General features: G+C 52.2%; 1 protein-coding gene across 1 annotated transcript; it reads right to left on the bottom strand.

The window, feature by feature from the left end:
* Positions 1–2,106: 2,106 nt before the first annotated feature.
* On the bottom strand, positions 2,107–17,526 carry LOC147229862 (potassium/sodium hyperpolarization-activated cyclic nucleotide-gated channel 4). The gene is made up of 9 exons (XM_086155600.1): positions 16,883–17,526; positions 11,535–11,741; positions 11,078–11,291; positions 10,828–10,989; positions 8,840–9,058; positions 7,418–7,564; positions 7,092–7,332; positions 6,228–6,392; positions 2,107–6,128 (listed from the first exon to the last, which is right to left on the bottom strand). The coding sequence occupies exons 1-9, from the start codon at positions 17,518–17,520 to the stop codon at positions 4,234–4,236; spliced, it is 3,888 nt and encodes a 1,295-aa protein (XP_086011726.1). The 5' UTR covers positions 17,521–17,526; the 3' UTR covers positions 2,107–4,233.
* Positions 17,527–18,749: the final 1,223 nt, after the last annotated feature.

Here is an 18,749-nt window from a genome sequence, read left to right as displayed (position 1 = left end):
TTCATTTCAGTTGTTTTTTTTTGTTGTTGTTTACAGAGTTTAAAAATAGAATGAATAATTCAAAATTAAAGTATTGATCATTTTACTAATTTATTATTTCATTTATCTCTTAGATTTAATACAAAATATACACATTTTCACGTTAACCACTTATTATTATTATTAATACTTCTTCTACAAGTATTATAATCACTATTATGATCACATTTTAATTTAATATTCAATGTAGGCAATATGTATTATTACTAAAGAGATAGCGCCATCTAGTGGTCGATCTATGAATGACAGCCTGAGCTGAGGAGATGTGACACAAGGTAACGAAAAGTAACTAAGTACATTTTCTCAAGTGTACTCAAGTCCAATGCACAAAGTATTGGTATGTAAAGTGCTCCTGAGTGAAAGAACCTCACAGAGGGAAGTTTTTATGTCACTTTGCAAATGATAAGACCGTAAGATTATAACGTTTTGTTATAATGCTAGTATTTTTGTGTACATTGTACTAAGAGAAAAAAAGCACACACAAATCCACTGCCCAGTTAGGGAAGGGTGCTGGTTTAAAAATATGGACTAAACAAAGGTTTGAAAAAAAATCCGCACACCAAGAGGGCTCCAAAGCAAAGATAATTTATTTTAGCATGACATTTCTAGCCACAATCTGCTCTTCTTCTGGTTAAGCATCTAAAAAAAGAGTAGATTGTGGCTCGAAACGTCCTGCTACAATAAATTATCTTCGCTTTGGAGCCCTCTTGGTGTACCGTGGTTTTTGTTTTGTTTTTTTCAAACCTTTGTTGACATTGTACTTAGAACCTGATGCAGTGCTTTTAGTGTTGGTCCCCGGCAGACTGAACCGCGCAGTCTCAGCTGCGAGGGTGGTGGGGATGGAGGTTGCTGTGCAAATAAAGCAGGGGGGTAAATCCAGTTGGTTAAGGCCTCTTAACTCGGCCTGGAGGGGAAAATCCCTCAGACATTAATGAGAGACGAGAGGGGAAATGAGAGTGAGTGTGTGTGTGTGTGTGTGTGTGTGTGTGTGTTTCAAATCTGTACACCAGAAAAACTGCAGCATGGTTCAAGATCTTGACAAATACGGGGACGCCCAGCAGCAGTATTTGTCCGTACTTTGTTGGTGGGTACCGTGCCGGGTAGTTTTAATTTAATTTTTTTATTACATTTTTTTTTTATATGTTTTTTTAGTGGATTATTTTGAAAAAAATATGAAAATTGGAGAAAATTTAAAAACCTGTGCAAAAGCATAAATACACGCATGTATATGGATAAGGATATTAATAGGTGTGTGTGTGTGTGTGTGTGTGTGTGTGTGTGTGTGTGTGTGTGTGTAATTTACTTGTTACTGGTGTGTTGGAAACACTGGGACTCCTGCAGGACTCCATGACCTCTGACCTCTGACTGCACTGAGAGACAACATTCATCCTGACAGGAGCACACACACACGCACGCACGCACGCACGCACGCACACACGCACGCACGCACGCACGCACGCACGCACACACACACACACACACACACACACACACACACACACACACACACACTGAGAGGCATAGAGACACAGAGTCATAGAGATACACACACACACACACAGTCATAAACACATGCGCGCGCGCACACACACACACACACGCAGACCCACAGACACACACACTCAGACCAACAGTCTCACACGTGCACTGACACAAACACACAGACAGACTGACCGACACACACACACAAACACACACACACATGCAGACCAACAGACTGACACACACACACACACACACTCAGACCAACAGTCACACACGTGCACTGACACAAACACACAGACAGACAGACAGACAGACACACACACACACACACACACACACACAAAGGGTTAGAAAGACTGACAAATACACAGACAGAAACAGATAGATTCTCTCTCTCACACACCCAACGGAGGAAACAGACACCTAATTGAAAGGACTGTGCAGACGGGGTCAGGGGTGTCCTTCTCAGGGGTCAAAGGTCACAGGTGTTCCCGCTGCAACGACTCAGGGAGGAAAAAACATCAAGTAATAAAAATATAAATAATACAAAAGGATAAATTCATAAAGACAGTCTGCACATGAAATCTAAAGCTGCTTTATTCTTTACATCCATCAATACATCGCCTTCATCGCTGTCATCATCACCTCATACACACACACACATATATACATACACACACACACACACACACACACACACATACACATACACACGCCTCTCCCGCCGCCCTCGCCAGCTGCTTTTTTTTTTTTTGGGGGGGGATTTTTTTTTTTTTGATTATCTCCCCAGCAGACGCCCAGAGCGCCCCGATAAATAGAAAATAAAACTTTTGGTCCTTAAATATATTTCTATGTTTCTAGGCAACCTGGTATCAGGAGGGGGGGCCTGTTGCTACCCAAAACACCGAACATCGAAGGAGGAAGAGGAGGAGGTGTGGAAAGAAGATGAGGAGGAGGACAATGATGGCACCAGCTGAGGGCGGACCTTTGGACGGAGAGGAGAGGGACATGGAGGGATCAAAAGAGAGAGATCAAGAGAGGACAGTGTGTGTGTGTGTGTGTGTGTGTGTGTGTCTGTGTGTATATAGTCAGTATCAGTGTAGCTGTAGAAGTGTTTTACTGTCTGTCTGTATGAGTGTGTGTGTGTGACAGTGCATCTGTATGTGTGTTTCAGTGTGTGTGTATGACAGTAAGTCTGTATGTGTTTCAGGACAATGAGTGTGTGTGTGTGGTTAAGTGTGTGTGTCTTGCACGATGTGTGTGTCTATGTGTTTCTGTGTGTGTGTGTAGTACAAGTGTGTATGTGTGGCATTTTGGATCTCAGGGTTTCAATGTATGTGTCTGTATTTGTGTGTATTTCATTGTGTGTGTGTGTGTGTGTGTGTCTGGCAGTCAGTGTGGCTGAAAATATGTTTCAGAGTGTGCGTGTGTGTGTGTGTGGGTGTGTGTGACAGCATGTCTTTAATGTGTGTAAGTGTGTGTGTCAGTATAGCTGTAAATGTGTTTCAGTGTCTGTGTGTGTTTCAATGTGTGTTTTCGTGTCTATGTGTGTGTGTCTGTCAGTCAGTTTGGCTGAAAATGTGTTTCAGTGTTTGTATATGTGTGTGTGTGTGTGTGTGTGTGTGTGGGTGTGCGTGACAGCGTGTCTTGTATGTGTATTTTTGTGTGTATAAGGGTGTGTCTGTGTGTGTCAGTATAGTTTTAAATGTGTTTCAGTGTCTGTGTGTCTCAATGTGTTTTAGTGTGTGTGTGTGTGTGTGTATGTGTGTGTGTGAGTGTGTGTATGGGTGTGTGTGACAGCACGTCTTGTATGTGTATTTTTTGTGTGTATAAGGGTGTGTCTGTGTCAGTATTGCTGTAAATGTGTTTCAGTGTCTGTGTGTGTATGCGTGTGTGTGTGTGTGTGTGTGTGTGTGTGTGTGTGCGCCAGCAGACGGGGTCAGGGGCGTCGCTCTGCGCCATCAGATGAAAGGCAGCCGGAGATGAAAGATCGGAAAAAGCGACGAGGAAGAGGAGCGAGGCAGCAACACCACGACAGACGCACGGAGGCACGTATTTACAAGGCGGCGGGCGGGAGCGGGAGCCGAGGCGGGAGCGCCAAGAAAAGGAAAGAAAAAGCACGTCTCCTTCTTCTTCTTCTTCTTCTTCTCTTGTCCTTTTGAGTCCAGGAGGAATCAGGATGGAACATGGAAGCTACTTTTTTGTTTTTCTGTCCCAGAAACTACGGCCCGATGAGGGACAAGAGCGCGAGCTCCATCCACAGGCTTCTTCTTCTTCTTCTTCTTCTACTTCTTCTTCTTCTTCTGCGGCTGCTAATGTCCTACGGCTACTTGCGCTACGACGACAAGGAACATCACATTTTTGGCCGGAGGAAGCGAGGAGAGCAGAGGGAGTTCGGAGGCGGGGAAAAAAAAAACAAACAAACGAATAAACCCGGTTCTGTCGTGCAGAAGAAGAAAAGTCGGCCATCTTTGTTTTGGTCAAGGTCATGAGATGTTTTTTTTTTTTTTTCATTTTTTTTTTTTTTTTACACGTATTGCTGTTTTTGACTTGTCCAGCAGGCGGCGCTTCCCGACGAAGGTCACTGAAGGTCACTTCCCCGTCCCCACCCCCGCGAGGGGTCACATGAACGCCGGCGTTCCAGAACAAACCCAATGGCGGAGTCGGAGTCTGGCGCCCGGCGCCGTCCGCACGCACCCCGCTACGTGTTCACATGTTGGCGGGCAGTTTGTGTCGGAGTCCCTCGGAGTCCCTCCTCGGTAGCTCGGCGTCCTTTGGGGCGGCGGCGGGGCTCGGGGGGGGCGCCGCCGCGGACGGCGGGGCGGGTTTCCCGGGACGAGCCGAAGCCAAGGGGGCGGCCGGGGACGCGACGGGGTGAACGGAGAAGGTGACTTTGGAGGGGGCGGAGCCGGTTCTGGGCGGGCTGAAGACGGATGGCGTTGAGGGGGTTTGGGAGGGGGTGGACGCACGGCCGCGAGCCGCCTGGGACAGCGTCGGGGAAGGGATGGGGGTGGAGGCGGGGCTGGGGCCGGATAGCGGCGAGGCAGGCGGCGGCGTGCCGGACGCCTTGGCTCTGGGACTCTGCGGGGCGGCGGAGGACGACGGCGTGGACGGGGAGGCGAGGGGCGGCTTGGGTGCGAACGTCTGCGGCGAGGCGGAGGACGGAGGCGGGGTGGAGCAGGGGGATGGCGAGGAGGAGCGGGAGGAGGGCGCCGCCATGGGTTTGGGGCGGGGGGTTGACGCGGTAACCGCCGTGGGAGGTACGGGGCAGGGGGGCGGCGAGGAGGCACCCGACGGGGTCGCCGGACTCGGTTTAGGGCGGATCGGCGTGGGAGACGGGGGGGTTGGTGCGGGCGAGGGAGCGGCGGAGGGGAGCGGGGTTTGCTTCAGGGATGGCGCGGCGGGAGGCGGGGCTGCCGTGGGGAGGGGCGGAGCCGACGGCGCCGGGTGGACACCGGCGTTTGCCGGCGTCGCCTGAGGGACGGTTGTCTGCGCGGTCAACGTGAGATTGGACACCGGAAGCGGGGCGGGGTTCGAGGTTAGCATACCGGCGCTACCGCCCCGCGCTAGCTGCCCCGCCAGGAAGGGGGCGGCTAGCAGGTTCCCCCCGGACGCCTTACGGTGCAGCGGCGGGTGCGGCTGCACGCCGAACCAGGAGCGGTGGGGCAGCGTCGGCTGCGAGGCCGACAGAAGCCGCGCCTCCTGCGTGAGCCGCCCCAGCGCCGGCAGGCCCTGCGAGCTGCTGCCGCCATGACGGAGCAGAGCTTCTTTCGCCCCCTGCGGGCCCATCACTGGGGCGGCGCCGTCTGACGCGGGGGTGGTGTTAGCGCCCGGCGCCTTGAAGAGGGGCGACGTCGACGCTCCTACGCTTGTCGGCGCCCCCAGAGACCCGCTGATGATGGCGGGGTCGGCCGGGAGGCGGAGCCCGTAGTGGATGGGCCTCCCTTGCTGGACGGATGAAGCCGGAGTGGGCGGAGTCTTAGCGATGGGCGGCGAGGTGAGGCCGCCGGGCGGGCCGATGGTGGACGGGGAGGCGGGAAACGCCCGCGGGGACAACCCTCCCATCCCGCCGATGGTCATCATCCCGATGAGGGAGCTGACGGAGGGGCGGAGCGGCTGCAGCACGGGCGCACGAGGGGGCGACAGCGGGAAGGACGACGACGGTGAAGGCGATATCAGCGGGGACGGGAGGAAGAAGGCGCCTCCTAGCTGCTGCTGCTGCAGCTGCTGCAGCTGCTGCTGCTGTTGCTGCTGCTGGTGCATGAGGGCGATGGCCACGTTGCTGGTTGCGGCCGCCGTCTGCAGCGGCGCGTGCACCAGCGGCGCCCAGATGACGGGACGGGGCCGCGGGGACACGGCGCCGCTGCCGCCGATGACGCCGCTCCTCCCGGCTGCGGCGGCAGCAGCGATGGCATCCTGCATGGCCGGCATGCTATCATGCTTGACGATCTGCTGCACTAGCATGCTGTCGCAAGAGCCCAGGCTCGCCGCCGCCAGGCCCCCGCCCAGCCCGCCGCCGCCGCCGCGGCCTCCTCCGCGGCCCATGCTGCCCCCCAGGGAGCCTCCCTGGGACGACTTCCTGAGAAGCATGGAGTTCTTCCTTCCTGCGAAGCAACAAAACAAGCTCCTCAGTACCTCCTAACAGTCACTGAGGAGCTAGCAGCGAGCTAGCCGATCATGCTGGCCGCACAACGGCGAGTTACCGATGCGATCCAGCCGGTCGACGGCGACGGTTTCGAAGGCGCGCCGCATCATGGGGTGTTCTTCCAGCACCTCGTTGAAGCTGTCCACGCTGAGGGAGTACAGGCGGCAGTACGTGTCGGCGCGGACGCTCGCCGTCCGCCGGCCGCGTGTCAGCAGGCAGATCTCTGCAGGCAGCGAGGACCGGAGGTACAAGGGGAATCACGGAACATGAGACGAACAAGCCGTTATTCATCGGTGGCTCGGCGGGTGCTAATTTAGCCGGCAGCTAATTTAGCCGGGAGCTAATTTAGCTGGGAGACGCCCAGCTAAATTAGCTGTACTATTCTGGCTAACTGGGTTTTGCGCGTTCTCTCCAGGTTCTCAGCGAGTTCCTTGAAGACTCCAAATGGTCCGTAGGTGTGGATGATAGGATGAGGTCTAGGATTGACAGCTGACCCTGTGATTGACAGCTGACCCCGTGATTGACAGCTGACCCTGTGATTGACAGCTGACCCGTCCGGGTTAAACACCCTTAGATTCTGCGTTGCTGAATCGAATGCAAACCAAAGAATGAAATGAATGAATTTAACAGTTATCAGTTTACAGTTTAATTTATCATTTTCCAAAAACTTCTAATCCAAGCAGGCACTGGGCCAGGAGGCGGGGCTTAACCTGGACTGAACTGTCAATCAAAGTCCACATAATAAGATACGTCCAACTGTTCACCCTGTCATTCACCCAAAGACAATTTAGAGTCGCCAATAAACCCGCTGTTTTTGGAGTGCGGCAGGAAGGCGGAGAACCTGAAGAGAAGCCGGGCAGGAGGACACGGGGAACCTGGAAGGTCAGCGCGGAGCGAGAAGAGCGAGACGGAGAGTCTTCACCTCCGAAGTAAGAGCCGTCGCTGAGTTTGGTTTCTTTGTTGCCGCGAGTCAGCACGCTGACCCGGCCGTGTTGGATGAAGTACATCTTCCGGCCAACGGTTCCTTCGCGGATAATGAAGTCCGAGGGCTGGAACACCTCGAAGCGGAGCTTGGTCAGGACGGCCGTCACGAAGTTGGGGTCGGCGTTGGCGAACAGCGGCATGTTGGCCACCAGGCTACGACAGTTGAAACTGACTATCTCCTGGTTTGGGGCAAGAGAGATAAAGGGGAGCATGAGGAACCTTCTCCATGGTCTCCGGTGATTTATTAGTCCGTGAAGATGTCACCTCTTTGAGCGGCTCGCTGAGCTCTCCCAGGATGTTCTCCTCATCGAACATTTTTCCCTGGAAGCGGTGTTCGTAGTACTCGTGGATCTTCTGCCGGACGTCAGCGGGAAGCTTGTGGAACGACATGTACTGCTCCACCTGCTTGTACTGCGGGGACGCACAGGCCAAACATATGAAGGCTCTCAGAACGTTGTAGGTTTCTTGCTCAAGTAATCTTCACTCGGGGCATCTTCTTGCCCCTGAAGTCATTGGACCATGACGACTGAACTCATAGACCACCCAAATGACTAACTAGTGACTTAGAAATCACACAGGACCATGTCGACTCACAGGAGAATAACGAATCCCAGGTGACCCTAATGACCCACAGATGATCCGAACGACTCACAGGTGACCCTAATGACCCACGGGTGGTTCCAACAAATCACAGCGGACTCCAATGACCATAGATCATCCTAACAACCCACAGGGGAATAACGAATCACAGGCGACTGGAATTGCTCACAAGTGACCCTAACGACTCACAGAAAACTAACATATCACAGGTGACCCTGACGACTCACAAATGATCCTAACGACTCACAGGTGACCCTAGTGAACCACAGGTGACCCTAACGACCCACAGGTAACTAACATGTCACAGGTGACCCTGACAACTCACAAATGATCCTAAGGACCCACAGGTTACCCTAACGGCCCACAGGTAAGTAACATATCACAGGGGACCGTGATGACTCGCAGATGACCCTAACCACTCACAGAACAATAACGACTCACAGGTGACCCAAACGACTCGCAGGAAACCAACAAATCACAAATGACCCAAATGACCCAGAGGTGACTGTAACAAATCACAAGTGACCCTAATGACTCACAGATGACCCAAGCAACTCACAGGTAACTACCAAATCATACATTGTAATGAGTTTCCCCTAAAAACTCACAGGGGACCCTAAAAACTCACAGGTCACTAAAAAACCACAGTGAACTGAATGGCTCAAAGGTGTCCGTAACGAATCACAAGTAACCCTAATTACTCACGGGCAAACCCAAACGATTCACAGGTAGCTAACGAATCACTGGTGACCTCAATGACCAGCAGGGGTCTCTAACAAGTCAGAGTTCATCCTAATCACTCACAGGTGACCAAAACAACTCACAGGTAGAAAACGAATCACATGTGACCCTAATGACTCACAGATGACCCTCACAATTCACATGTAATTGCCAAATCATAGGCTACCCTAATGACTCACGGATGATTAACCGACTCACAGGTGACCCCGATGACCCGTCTGGTGACTCACAAGTAACACGATACCCGAACGACTCACAGGTAACTAACAAATCACAGGTGACCGTAACGAATCACGGGTGAGCCGAACGACTCACGGCTGACCAGCGACTCGGGGGCGACCTCACCTTCTCCTGATACTGCCGTCGCGATGAGTCCAGCGATTGGATGAGGGCGGTGGCGTGGCCGATGAACATGGCGTAGCAGGTGGCGCCCACGATCATGCTAAGCATGGTTAGCCAGACGTCGGTCATCCCCTCGGGCGCCTGGGCGCCGTAGCCGATGCAGAGCATGTGGCTCATGGCCTTGAACAGAGCGTAGGAGTACTGCACCCCCCAGGTATCATTCTGCGACAGACGAGGGTTTCAGATGTTGAATTAACACGAAAAGTCGGCCGTGGAGTGCTTAATCGCGAATTACAACATCATCGAGCCTGGATGATCCAGATGATCCAGGACGGGACGAGTTTTTTGAAAAAAAAAAAAAACTTCTAAAAATCTTATATTGTATCTTATATTGTATTATTACGTCTTTTCATGTGACAGCTGAAGGAGGCGGCCATCTTTGTTTCACGTTCCCAGTGTTGTTGACGCTGCAATGCCGTCTGGGTAATTCAATTGTCTCAAATTCCTCGCTCGACGGCATTCAGGCCCTTTGCGGGAGAAATCCGTTCATCGTGACGTTCGGTTGAAGCCTTCGTTTTGAAATCGGCGGGTGCTAGCGCCCTGTTAGCGCCTTTAGCTGACGCGGCTAGCAGGTCTAGGAAGCACTTCCATGCTCTAGTCTGGAGCACGACGGATTTCCACATACGGTGGGTAAAACAAAGCCGTCTTCAAAAAGATCATTAAGATATAAAAATTCACTAATTTTATTTAATTTTTTAAAACACATTAATTTTATATATATATATATATATGTATATATATTTTCTTTAGCAGCACCAATTACCAAACTTTGTTGGTCAGCTGGAGGATGCTCTCTCAAGGGGACGGCCATCTTTGTTTCTTGGTCCCAGTGTTATTGACGTTGCGATGCATTCTGGGGAACGCAATTTTCTAAAGTTCCTTGCTCGCCGATGCAGTCTGGCACCTTGCGTGAGAAATCCATTATCACGCTGCTCCATTGACGCCTTCGTTTTAAAATAGCCGGTTTCTAGCACCCCGTTAGCGCCTTTAGCTGCCGCGGCTAGCAGAACGAGGAAATTGCACGGGCGGGTCATTATGATAGGCTCCTTGCGGGAGAAATCCATCATCACGCCGTTCCGTTGACGCCTTCATTTTGAAACCGCCGCTTGCTAGCCTGTTAGCACCTTTAGCTGCCACGCTAGCTTGAGCGTGACGGATTCCCACAGGTAAATCCCAGGTAAAACAACACCGTCTTCAAAAAGGTTGTCAAAACATAAATTTTAAATTTAATCATTTTAAATTGAAATTAATAAATATTGAAATTAATAATTTTAAATTAAAAAAAAATGACAATATTTTTTTTTAACTTCAAACAATTTTATAATTTTCTTTAGCCAAAGGGGACTTCTTTAGTTGGGACGCTCTGTCGCTTATTACATCTTTTCATGCGACAGCTGAAGAAGGCAACCATCTTTGTTTCGCGCTCCCAGTCACGATGCATTCTGGGTATTTCAACCATCTCAAAATTCTCGCTCATTCAGGCGGCTCGCAGGAGAAATCCGTCATCACACCGTTCCGTTGACGCCTTCGTTTTAAAACAGCCGGCTCTTAGCACCACGTTAGCGCCGGCTAGCAGGATGAGGATATTGCACGGGTCGGTTATTAAGATATAAAAATCAATCAATTTCAATTAATTTTCTTGAAACCGATATTAAATTCAACTTTTTTTTTTTTTTTTGCTGTGCCAATTACCAAACAGGTTGCCGGTCAGCGGGGGGGGAGAATTTTTGCTAAGCAACAGTCACCACGGCAACCGCAATGGGAGGAGGAGGCGGGGGGGGGGGGGGGGGGGCATGAGTCAGCGCCTCATACAGCCGTTTATCCGACTGCGGCGGCGCATAAACGCGCATATGTGTGTTAGAAGGTCACCTGATCCCCGGTGATTTATCTATTATCTTCAGTCGGTAGGACAACCTACTTCCAGGACTCACCACCATCAGGTTCTTGGAGACCCAGCAGTCGTGGGGGAAGTCCTGCAGCATGGGGACCAGGAACTGCAGGCAGCCGTCCCAGTGGCACAGCAGCAGCATCATCCCGATCAGGTTCACGATCCTCACCATGGCGCTGGCCAGGTCGTAGGTCATGTGGAAGATCTGAGAAAAAAGTTCAGCGCAGGGAATATTGGGGGAAAAAAAAAAAAAAAAAAAAAAAAAAAAAAAATGGCGGGCTTCTTCTCCGCACCTCCTCCCACTGGTGGATGTAGCGGATGAGCCTGGAGAGGCGGAGCAGCCGCAGGAGGCTGAGGATCTTGGTGAAGCGCACGATGCGGAGCGCCCTGGCCGTCCGGTAGACCTCCGAGTCCAGGCTGTCCACCATCAGGAAGATGTAATCCACGGGGATGGAGGAGACAAAGTCCACCAGGAACCAGCTCCGCAGGTAGTTCTGGCGGATGGCCCTGGTGGGAGGGAAAGGAGGCGTCACATTTTTGGTCTTCGGGTTCGAGGCCATTCGGCGGGTGCCGGTTGAAGGTCGCCTTCTCCGCGACCCGCCTGGTGACTAGTCTGAGGACGCCGGCTGCGGAGAACATGGAGTCGACCGAAGCAGGAACCAGGAGAACGTCCTCCTCCGTAATCCGTGAGATTATGACGAACCTCCTTCATTCCAGCCTGGAGACACCCGCAACCCCCTGCCCACCCACCTGGGGTCCAGCAGGATCTCGGTGCTGTCCTCCTTGACGATGCCGGTCCTGAAGTTGAGCACCAGATCCACCATGAAGAGTGTGTCGGACACGACGTTGAAGATGATCCACGAGGGCGTGTTCTCGTCCCGGAAGAAGGTGATGCCCACCGGCAGGATGATCAGGTTTCCCATCATCAGCAGGAGCATCAGCAGGTCCCAGTAGAACCTGGGCGAGGAGGAGAGCGTTAACTGGCAGCTAGCAACACCGGCGTAATTACACTGTAATTACTGTGTAATTGCACTATGATCACAGTAATTACACTGTAACGACTGTGTAAGAAATTAACAAGACCACTATGTTTCCCCAGGAAAGAGATGGCACCCGACTGCCGCGGAGACGGGGTGCAAAATAGACGGGTGAAAAATTCTGGAGCCAATCACAGCTGGTCCTGGGCCGGGGGGGCGGGGCTTGACCTGGACGGCCAGGCTGTCAATCATCCAAAGCGTTCATCTCATTCACGCCTACGGACAGTTTGGAGTCACCGGTGGATGTAAGGACCGCAGGAGGACAAAGAACCCGGAGGGAACCAAGGTAGGAACCAGGAGAAGGTGGAGAGAACCTTGCTGTTTGACCCCTGTGACCCCTGGAGACGCAGGCAGAAGGTGTGAGTCCAGGAAGCTGAAGGCAGGGTTCACCTTCACGGAGAAGAAACTGCAAAAACACTTCATCTCTCTCTCCTCACTGAATCCCAGGGGATTATGGAGGACGATGAGGAGATGCGTGTGTGTGTGTGTGTGTGTGTGTGTGTGTGTGTGTGTGTTCCACCATGAAGAACGTTCCACCCCACTTGGTCCTGGGAGGAGGGGGTGAAGGATCAAATGAGGAAGAAGAAGGTGAGGTGAACATCTGTGTGTCTTCCCGGATACCGAAGGGGGATATCCAGGAGTGTATGCACTTCCTACGTGTGTGTGTGTTTGTCATCGTGGACCCCCCTTAGCCAACCGGCCAATCAGAGGCTTTCGGACTCAACGGCACAGTCTAATTCTGGGGCTGCAAAACATCTCCAATCTAAGATTTTGCTCGCCCCCTCCCTTTTAAAGTCGGCGTCAGGTGGTGTTTTTTTTTGGGGGGGGGGTTAGCACTTATTACGTCCTTGTTGCCATGGGAACCTTCCAAACTATCTACAGCAGATTTTCACTAGATGCCCATCAGGGGGGCGGGGCCTAACCCAGAAGCCCCGCCCCCGTCTGCTGACACCTCTGATGTAATCCCGTCAAACCACCAAGCATCTGCCTCACTCCTGGAGAGCAACACACACACACACACACACACACACACACACAGCTAGTTTGGTAATTTTATCATACATGGTATGGGCCATGACCTTGCGTGACCTCGACTGGTGTTGTTTGTGTGTGTGTGCGTTCGTGTGTGTGTGTGTGTGTGTGTGTGTGTGTGTCTGAGGGCTGTCACTGAATGGCAAAAGTAATTAAAGAGCGTCAGAAGAGATGATCCAATCATCAGGAGATGGCTCCTGTCACCCCCTTACCCCCTGCCATCCCATAATCCCCCCTATCCATCACCTTAACCAATGTCTCATGTCCTTCCTTGACTCCTCGCCTCCTCCCTCCTCGCCTCCTCCCTCCTCGGCCCCTCCCACGTTGGAAGCAACCGCCGGCTCGCCGGTCGATCGCTATTGAGCGCTAATTTAGTAACACAACCTCATGGCAGGACGGCGGCATGAAGCTGATGAAGATTAACTATGAGTCATCTCACACACACACACACACACACACACACACGCACACACACACACAGGCAGACACACACTCCTCCATTCCTCCATGACTGTCACTTTTACAGCCGAGATGTATCACTTCATGCTCAGTGTGATAAACACGGGGGTTGGCTTAAGGGAGGGGGGGGACGTTATTTACAGCAACACACACTCCCCATCATCGCCGCCGGCAACGGACCCTGGAGATCACATGACCGATGCACTTCCTGTCAGATTTTTCCTGCCCTTTTACCCCCTCAAGGTCACTCAGGATGACCTTTAGGCTCAATTCACCATAAAAATAACAAGGAGGAAAACTAAGACTGCATGTGTGTGTGTGCTTCCGCATGCATGTTTGTTTGGGCGTGCACACACACACACACACACACACACACACACACACATACAGGAATTGCAAATGCAATCAACCCCCCGCAGCCTCGAGGCAGGCAAACGGTTGCCGGGGGGAACGACGTGCCTCATCCAGGCTCAGCTGTTACAGAACCGAACCCCCCCCCCGATTCCGGCCGCCCGGGCCGAATGCTCATTGGAAAAAAAAAAGGAAAAATGATAAATGAAAAATGGAAGAAAAAAAATATATATCAAAAGGAAAAAAATGAAAAAAATTTAAACACAAAAATTGATCAAAAGATAAAAATGTCAATTAAAAAAATGAAATATATATATCCAAAATAATTGAGAAAATCAAAAAATATTTTAAAAAATGAAAAGACAATTAGAAAAAAAAATAAAAACTCTCGATGCAACTGATTAAGAAAATACATGAAAATATTTTTAAAGAATATTAGAAGATAAACATAGAAATATTTTAAGAAATAAATAAATTAAAAAATAAAACCCTCCATGCAATCCAGTTTCCACTCAAATCAACATTTTTTTTTTTTTTCATTTCCCCGCCCTTTTGTTCTCCTACAGGTGCGGCGGCGAGACGTCTTCTCTCAATGACAGCGGAGGGTGTGAGAGCTTATCAGCGGATGACAGGCCTCCACAGACACACACACTCAAACACACACACACATATACACACACAAGCACGCATTTATATCACCACACAGCAGCTCTAATGTTCAAGGTCACTGGTGAGACAAAAACCCCATAAAGGAGCTTCAGAAGTTAATCTTCCTCCTCTGGCGCCGGCGGTGGAGTGGCGGTCGCTCCCCGCCGCTCGCCGCTCGCCGCCGCCCCCGGCCGCTCCTCCCCGCTCTCCAGACTTCAGGTACTTAACGGAAAACTTGGAGGGGTGAATTATGCATGGCGCGTACTCAACCTGCATAATTTAGGCCGCCATGCATAAATAATCCCGGTTCAATTGTAATCCTCCGACGGGATCGCAGGGGCGGCGAGAAGATTCCCCCCCGCCAGGAAATCTGTACGCGGCGGGTCGCTAATAGCCCCCGCTCGGACTCCGGGTTCGCGAGCCGTTTGTTATGACGTCGAGTCTGTGGAGAATTTTGTGATACATGTTGCCATGGTTACCTGGAAAGTTACCAGAAGCCATCCAGCATGCGTCCCAATCAAGATGGACGCTTTGAAAAATATGTTTATACTTTATATATTTGCGTATTGTAGTTTCTCATTCAATTTTATTGAATTTTTACGATTCCTGTTGCCATGGTTACTCAAAATTGAACCGAAAGTGACTCCGCGGTCGCCCCCCGATGGAGCCGCACGTTGCGAATAAACACCGGCGTTTACATGACGTGTTTGCGTTCATATGATGTGTTGCCAGTGTCGCCGTGGTGACCTGAAATATTACCAAATGTCCTCCAATGGTACCAAATGTGTTTGGTTTTGGTTCAAGTGTTTGTCGCCATGGTAACTTGAAATATTACTGGACGTTACTAGTAGTGTTTGGTTTTGGTTCTGGTGTTTGTCGCCATGGTAATTTGAAACATTACCAAATGACACCGAACATTACCGAACAGGTTTGTTAATGGTCCTGTTGTTTGTCGCCATGGTAACTTAAAATTTTTCAAAATGCTAGCAAGCAGGTTTGTTTTGGTCTCTGTTTTTGGTGTTCAGCTTTTATCGCCACGGTAACCTGATATGTCCCCGAAAGGTATCCAACGCTTGTCCCCGATCGCGACGGACGGGGGGGGGGGCGTGAATGTCAATAAATGTCGGCCATGTTTGCATACTGACCCCCACGCGGCCTCCTCCGTGGCGAGCGGCGCTTGCGACCGCTCGTCGAGCCGACGGGCGATTTTTCGAAACGTCTCGACCCGATTGAGTGCGAGCGCGGCTGAGGATTGTGAAAGTGGGCCAGGAGCCGAGGGGATGGACTCCTCCGCCGTCGCCGTCTATCGGCTGCGGCGGCCTCACCTTTCGGGTTTGGTGAGACGTTCAGGGAGCGCCGGACAGAGGAGTGAAAAAGATGCCTTCGCTTGGTGAATATCGTTTCCTGCGTGAGCAGAGCGCTGGATGGACCGCATTGGCCTCTAGGAAACAGAACTACTATTCCGGAATAAAATATTTCTGCTGAATGTCTTTTTTTTTTTTTTTAAATACATTTCTTTCCACTCTTTTCTCTTGTAGTTTATTAGAGTCATACATGCCAATATTTATTGATAATTTTTAGAACATTATTATTTTTAATTCATGACTTGATCTTTTTTTAAATTACCTCATTTAATATTATTATATTTTCATGACTTAATTTGGGGATGTAATTCGGGTACTTCTTAATGTTTTTTAGTTTTCTAGATTATCAGTGGATTTTTGGAAACATAATTGATCATTTCTGATTTCCTGATAAATTGACAGATTCTTAGAGGACGTGTCGACGAGGGACTTGTCGTCGTGGTGACGTTGACAATGTTTTTTTTTTTTTGTCTTGCTTTTGCGGCAAGTTAAATTTAAAAAAGTGAATTAAAAAAAAAAAAAAAATCTAGACTTCGGGCATTCGTCCAGAGTCACCAGCAGGGGGCGCTCTAAGGGGTCCACCCACTGATCAAATGGGGGGGATAGTGTGTGTGTGTATGCGTGTGTGTGTGTGTGTGTGTGTGCGTGTGTGTGTGTGTGCGGCAATCCCCTGCTCCGCCTTTTCCACCAACACCTCCGCAGGTTCTAACATCTAGTAAACATCAACAGGGCTACAAGTGAGTGTGTGTGTGTGTGTGTGTGTGCGTGTGTGTGTGTGCGAGGGAGAGAGAGAGCGAGTGAGAGAGGCTGCCACCGGCTCCAGGTCCACCATTCAACCCAAACATCTAAAGAACATCTACTGAGCAACAAGTGTGTGTGTGTGTGTGTGTGTGTGTGTGAGAGTGGCCATTTCCTGCTCGGCCTTTTACAAAAAACTCCATGGCTGCAGGAGCTAAACATCTAGCAAGCATTTTCGTGCGTGCGTGCGTGCGTGCGTGCGTGCGTGCGTGCGTGCGTGCGTGCGTGCGTGCGTGCGTGCGTGCGTGCGTGCGTGCGTGCGTGCGTGCGTGCGTGAGATGGAGACACCTCCTGCTCCTACATTTACAAAAACATCTCCTTGGTTGCAGGACATTGAGCAAACATCTCAGCAAACATATACTGAGCTCCAAGTGTGTGTGTGTGTGTGTGTGTGTGTGTGTGTGTGCACCTGAAGTCGCTGTAGGGGTGTATGATCCAGGCCCCGGCCGACTTGAGGCGCTCCTGCTCCAGGGCCACGGCCTTGTGGGAGCCGAACATGCGCAGGCTGAACTTGTTGACGCCCGGCTGCAACATGGCGCCGAACTGCCTCTGGATGAAGGTGCTCTGGTTGGAGGCGCTGTAGTCGTCCCCGTCCAGCCCCATGCCGAAGCCGCCCAGACCGGACTGGCCCGCCGTCTCCGGGGTCCCGGCCGCTGTGGCGGCGGTGGTGGTGGTGGTGGTGGCGTTGCTCTCCTGACCTGTGGCCACCACCATCACCCCTGTGCCGGTGGAGGAGGTGGAGGCCAGGGCGCCGCGGGATGCGGCGAAGCCCACCGAGCGCGGGAGCGGCGGCGGCGGCGGCAGGGGCGCGGGGGTCGTCGGCGTGCCAAGCGAACGGAAGGGGACGCCGGAAGGGCTCATGATGGAGAGGCGGCGCCCGCGGGAAGAAGCTCCGTCCCCCTCCAGGGAGGCCTGGGAGAGCCGGTACCCCGGCGAGGGGAGGCTCCCTTTGCTGCGACGCTTTGACTCGCCGCCGTTACGCCTGGGGAGGCTGTCACACCCCCCGGTGGCGGCGGCGGCGGCGGCGGGGGGCGCGACCCCGTCCATCCCCCCTGGAAGAGGAGGAGGTCTGGAAGCCGATGGGGGACGGGGAGGGGGTGGGGGGGGGTCAATGTCACGTCAGACGTCCATCCAAAGGGGGGGGCGAGGGGGCATCCTTACCTCGGTGCCCTTGGAGGTGCTGGATGGAGATTGAGGGGGGGGGGCGTCAAAATCCTCCACGCCGCGGGCGTGACGTGACGTGACGTGACGACCCCCCCCCCCCCCCCCCCAAGGCACACACGCACACACAAGTGTCTCCTTTGTCCTCCGCGTCGCCGCTCCACGCTCGTCCTTGACGCGCCGCTTCCCCGCCCGCGGCCCTCCCGCGGTCACGCCGCGCGTCCGGATCCCGCGTCTCACCCTCCGCGCCGAGCTATTCCACCGTGGGTGTGTGTGTGTGTGTGTGTGGAGGTGTGCGTGTAAGCGCGGGAGTGCGTGCGGTGACAAGGACACGTCGATCCGCCCGGTAACGGACGCACGCACGTTACCGGGGCGCTCCGAGGCGCACCGATCGTCCCGACGTGACGCGCGCACGCCACCCCCCACCACCCGAAACACACACACACACCCAAAACACACACACACACACACACACACTCACACAAGGACGTGCGGGATTACCGGCGGTTTGGTCCTCTTCCTCCGACCGGAACCGGGCTGGCGCGCCCGCCGGCGGACCGGAACTTGGTCAGGTGTTGCGGGTCTCCCGCCGCCGCCTTTCCTCCTCCGCAACACGGCGTGCGGGAACAACTTGTTGCGGGTGAATAAGAGGCGGATGTGCACGCGAACCAAACCCTCGGAGGAGCGCGGGAACGAAATATCAAATTATTAAATAAATAATCGCGCCTATGAAGGTCCGTTTTCTTTTTTTTTTTTTTAACCGGGCTGTTGCCATGGCACCCGCATCCCCATCATCAGCCCGACACACACACGCCTCCCCTCCCCCGAGGCCGCGTGCCCGGGCCGGCGAGACTCACGCGCCCGCTCGCAGGTATACAGGTGTCGCGTCATCAAGCCTCCAGCCAATAGGAGGCGGGAGCGTGTGGTGACGTCACGCCGGCGACGAGGAAGATGAGGATGAGGAGGATGATCTCCAGGAGGAAAAAAAAAGGGTGGAGCAGATTTTTTTTTTCTTTTTTTACGTTTAAATTAATTCAATTTTTGTTTTTTTTTTTGTTGTTTTTTTTTAACGTGATGTTAACCTCAAGGTCACCAAAAAAATAAAAAATAAACCG

Source organism: Fistularia commersonii, chromosome 11, assembly GCF_037954325.1.
Source record: "Fistularia commersonii isolate RoL2024-O1a breed Wild chromosome 11, RoL_Fcom_v1.0, whole genome shotgun sequence".
Lineage (NCBI taxonomy): Eukaryota > Metazoa > Chordata > Actinopteri > Syngnathiformes > Fistulariidae > Fistularia > Fistularia commersonii.
The sequence above is the reverse complement of the archived record's forward strand: the minus strand, read 5'-3'. Positions and strand labels throughout refer to the sequence as shown.

Bases quoted from the DNA above. Each gene is read 5' to 3' on its own strand.
- LOC147229862 (XM_086155600.1), bottom strand. From the start codon at position 17,520: ATGGACGGGGTCGCGCCCCCCGCCGCCGCCGCCGCCGCCACCGGGGGG. The intron at 10,990-11,077 runs GTGCGGAGAAGA...CTTTTTTCTCAG, and splicing joins ACATCCACCAGTGGGAGGAG to ATCTTCCACATGACCTACGA. The intron at 9,059-10,827 runs GTGAGTCCTGGA...CGTCTGTCGCAG, and splicing joins TCTCCAAGAACCTGATGGTG to AATGATACCTGGGGGGTGCA.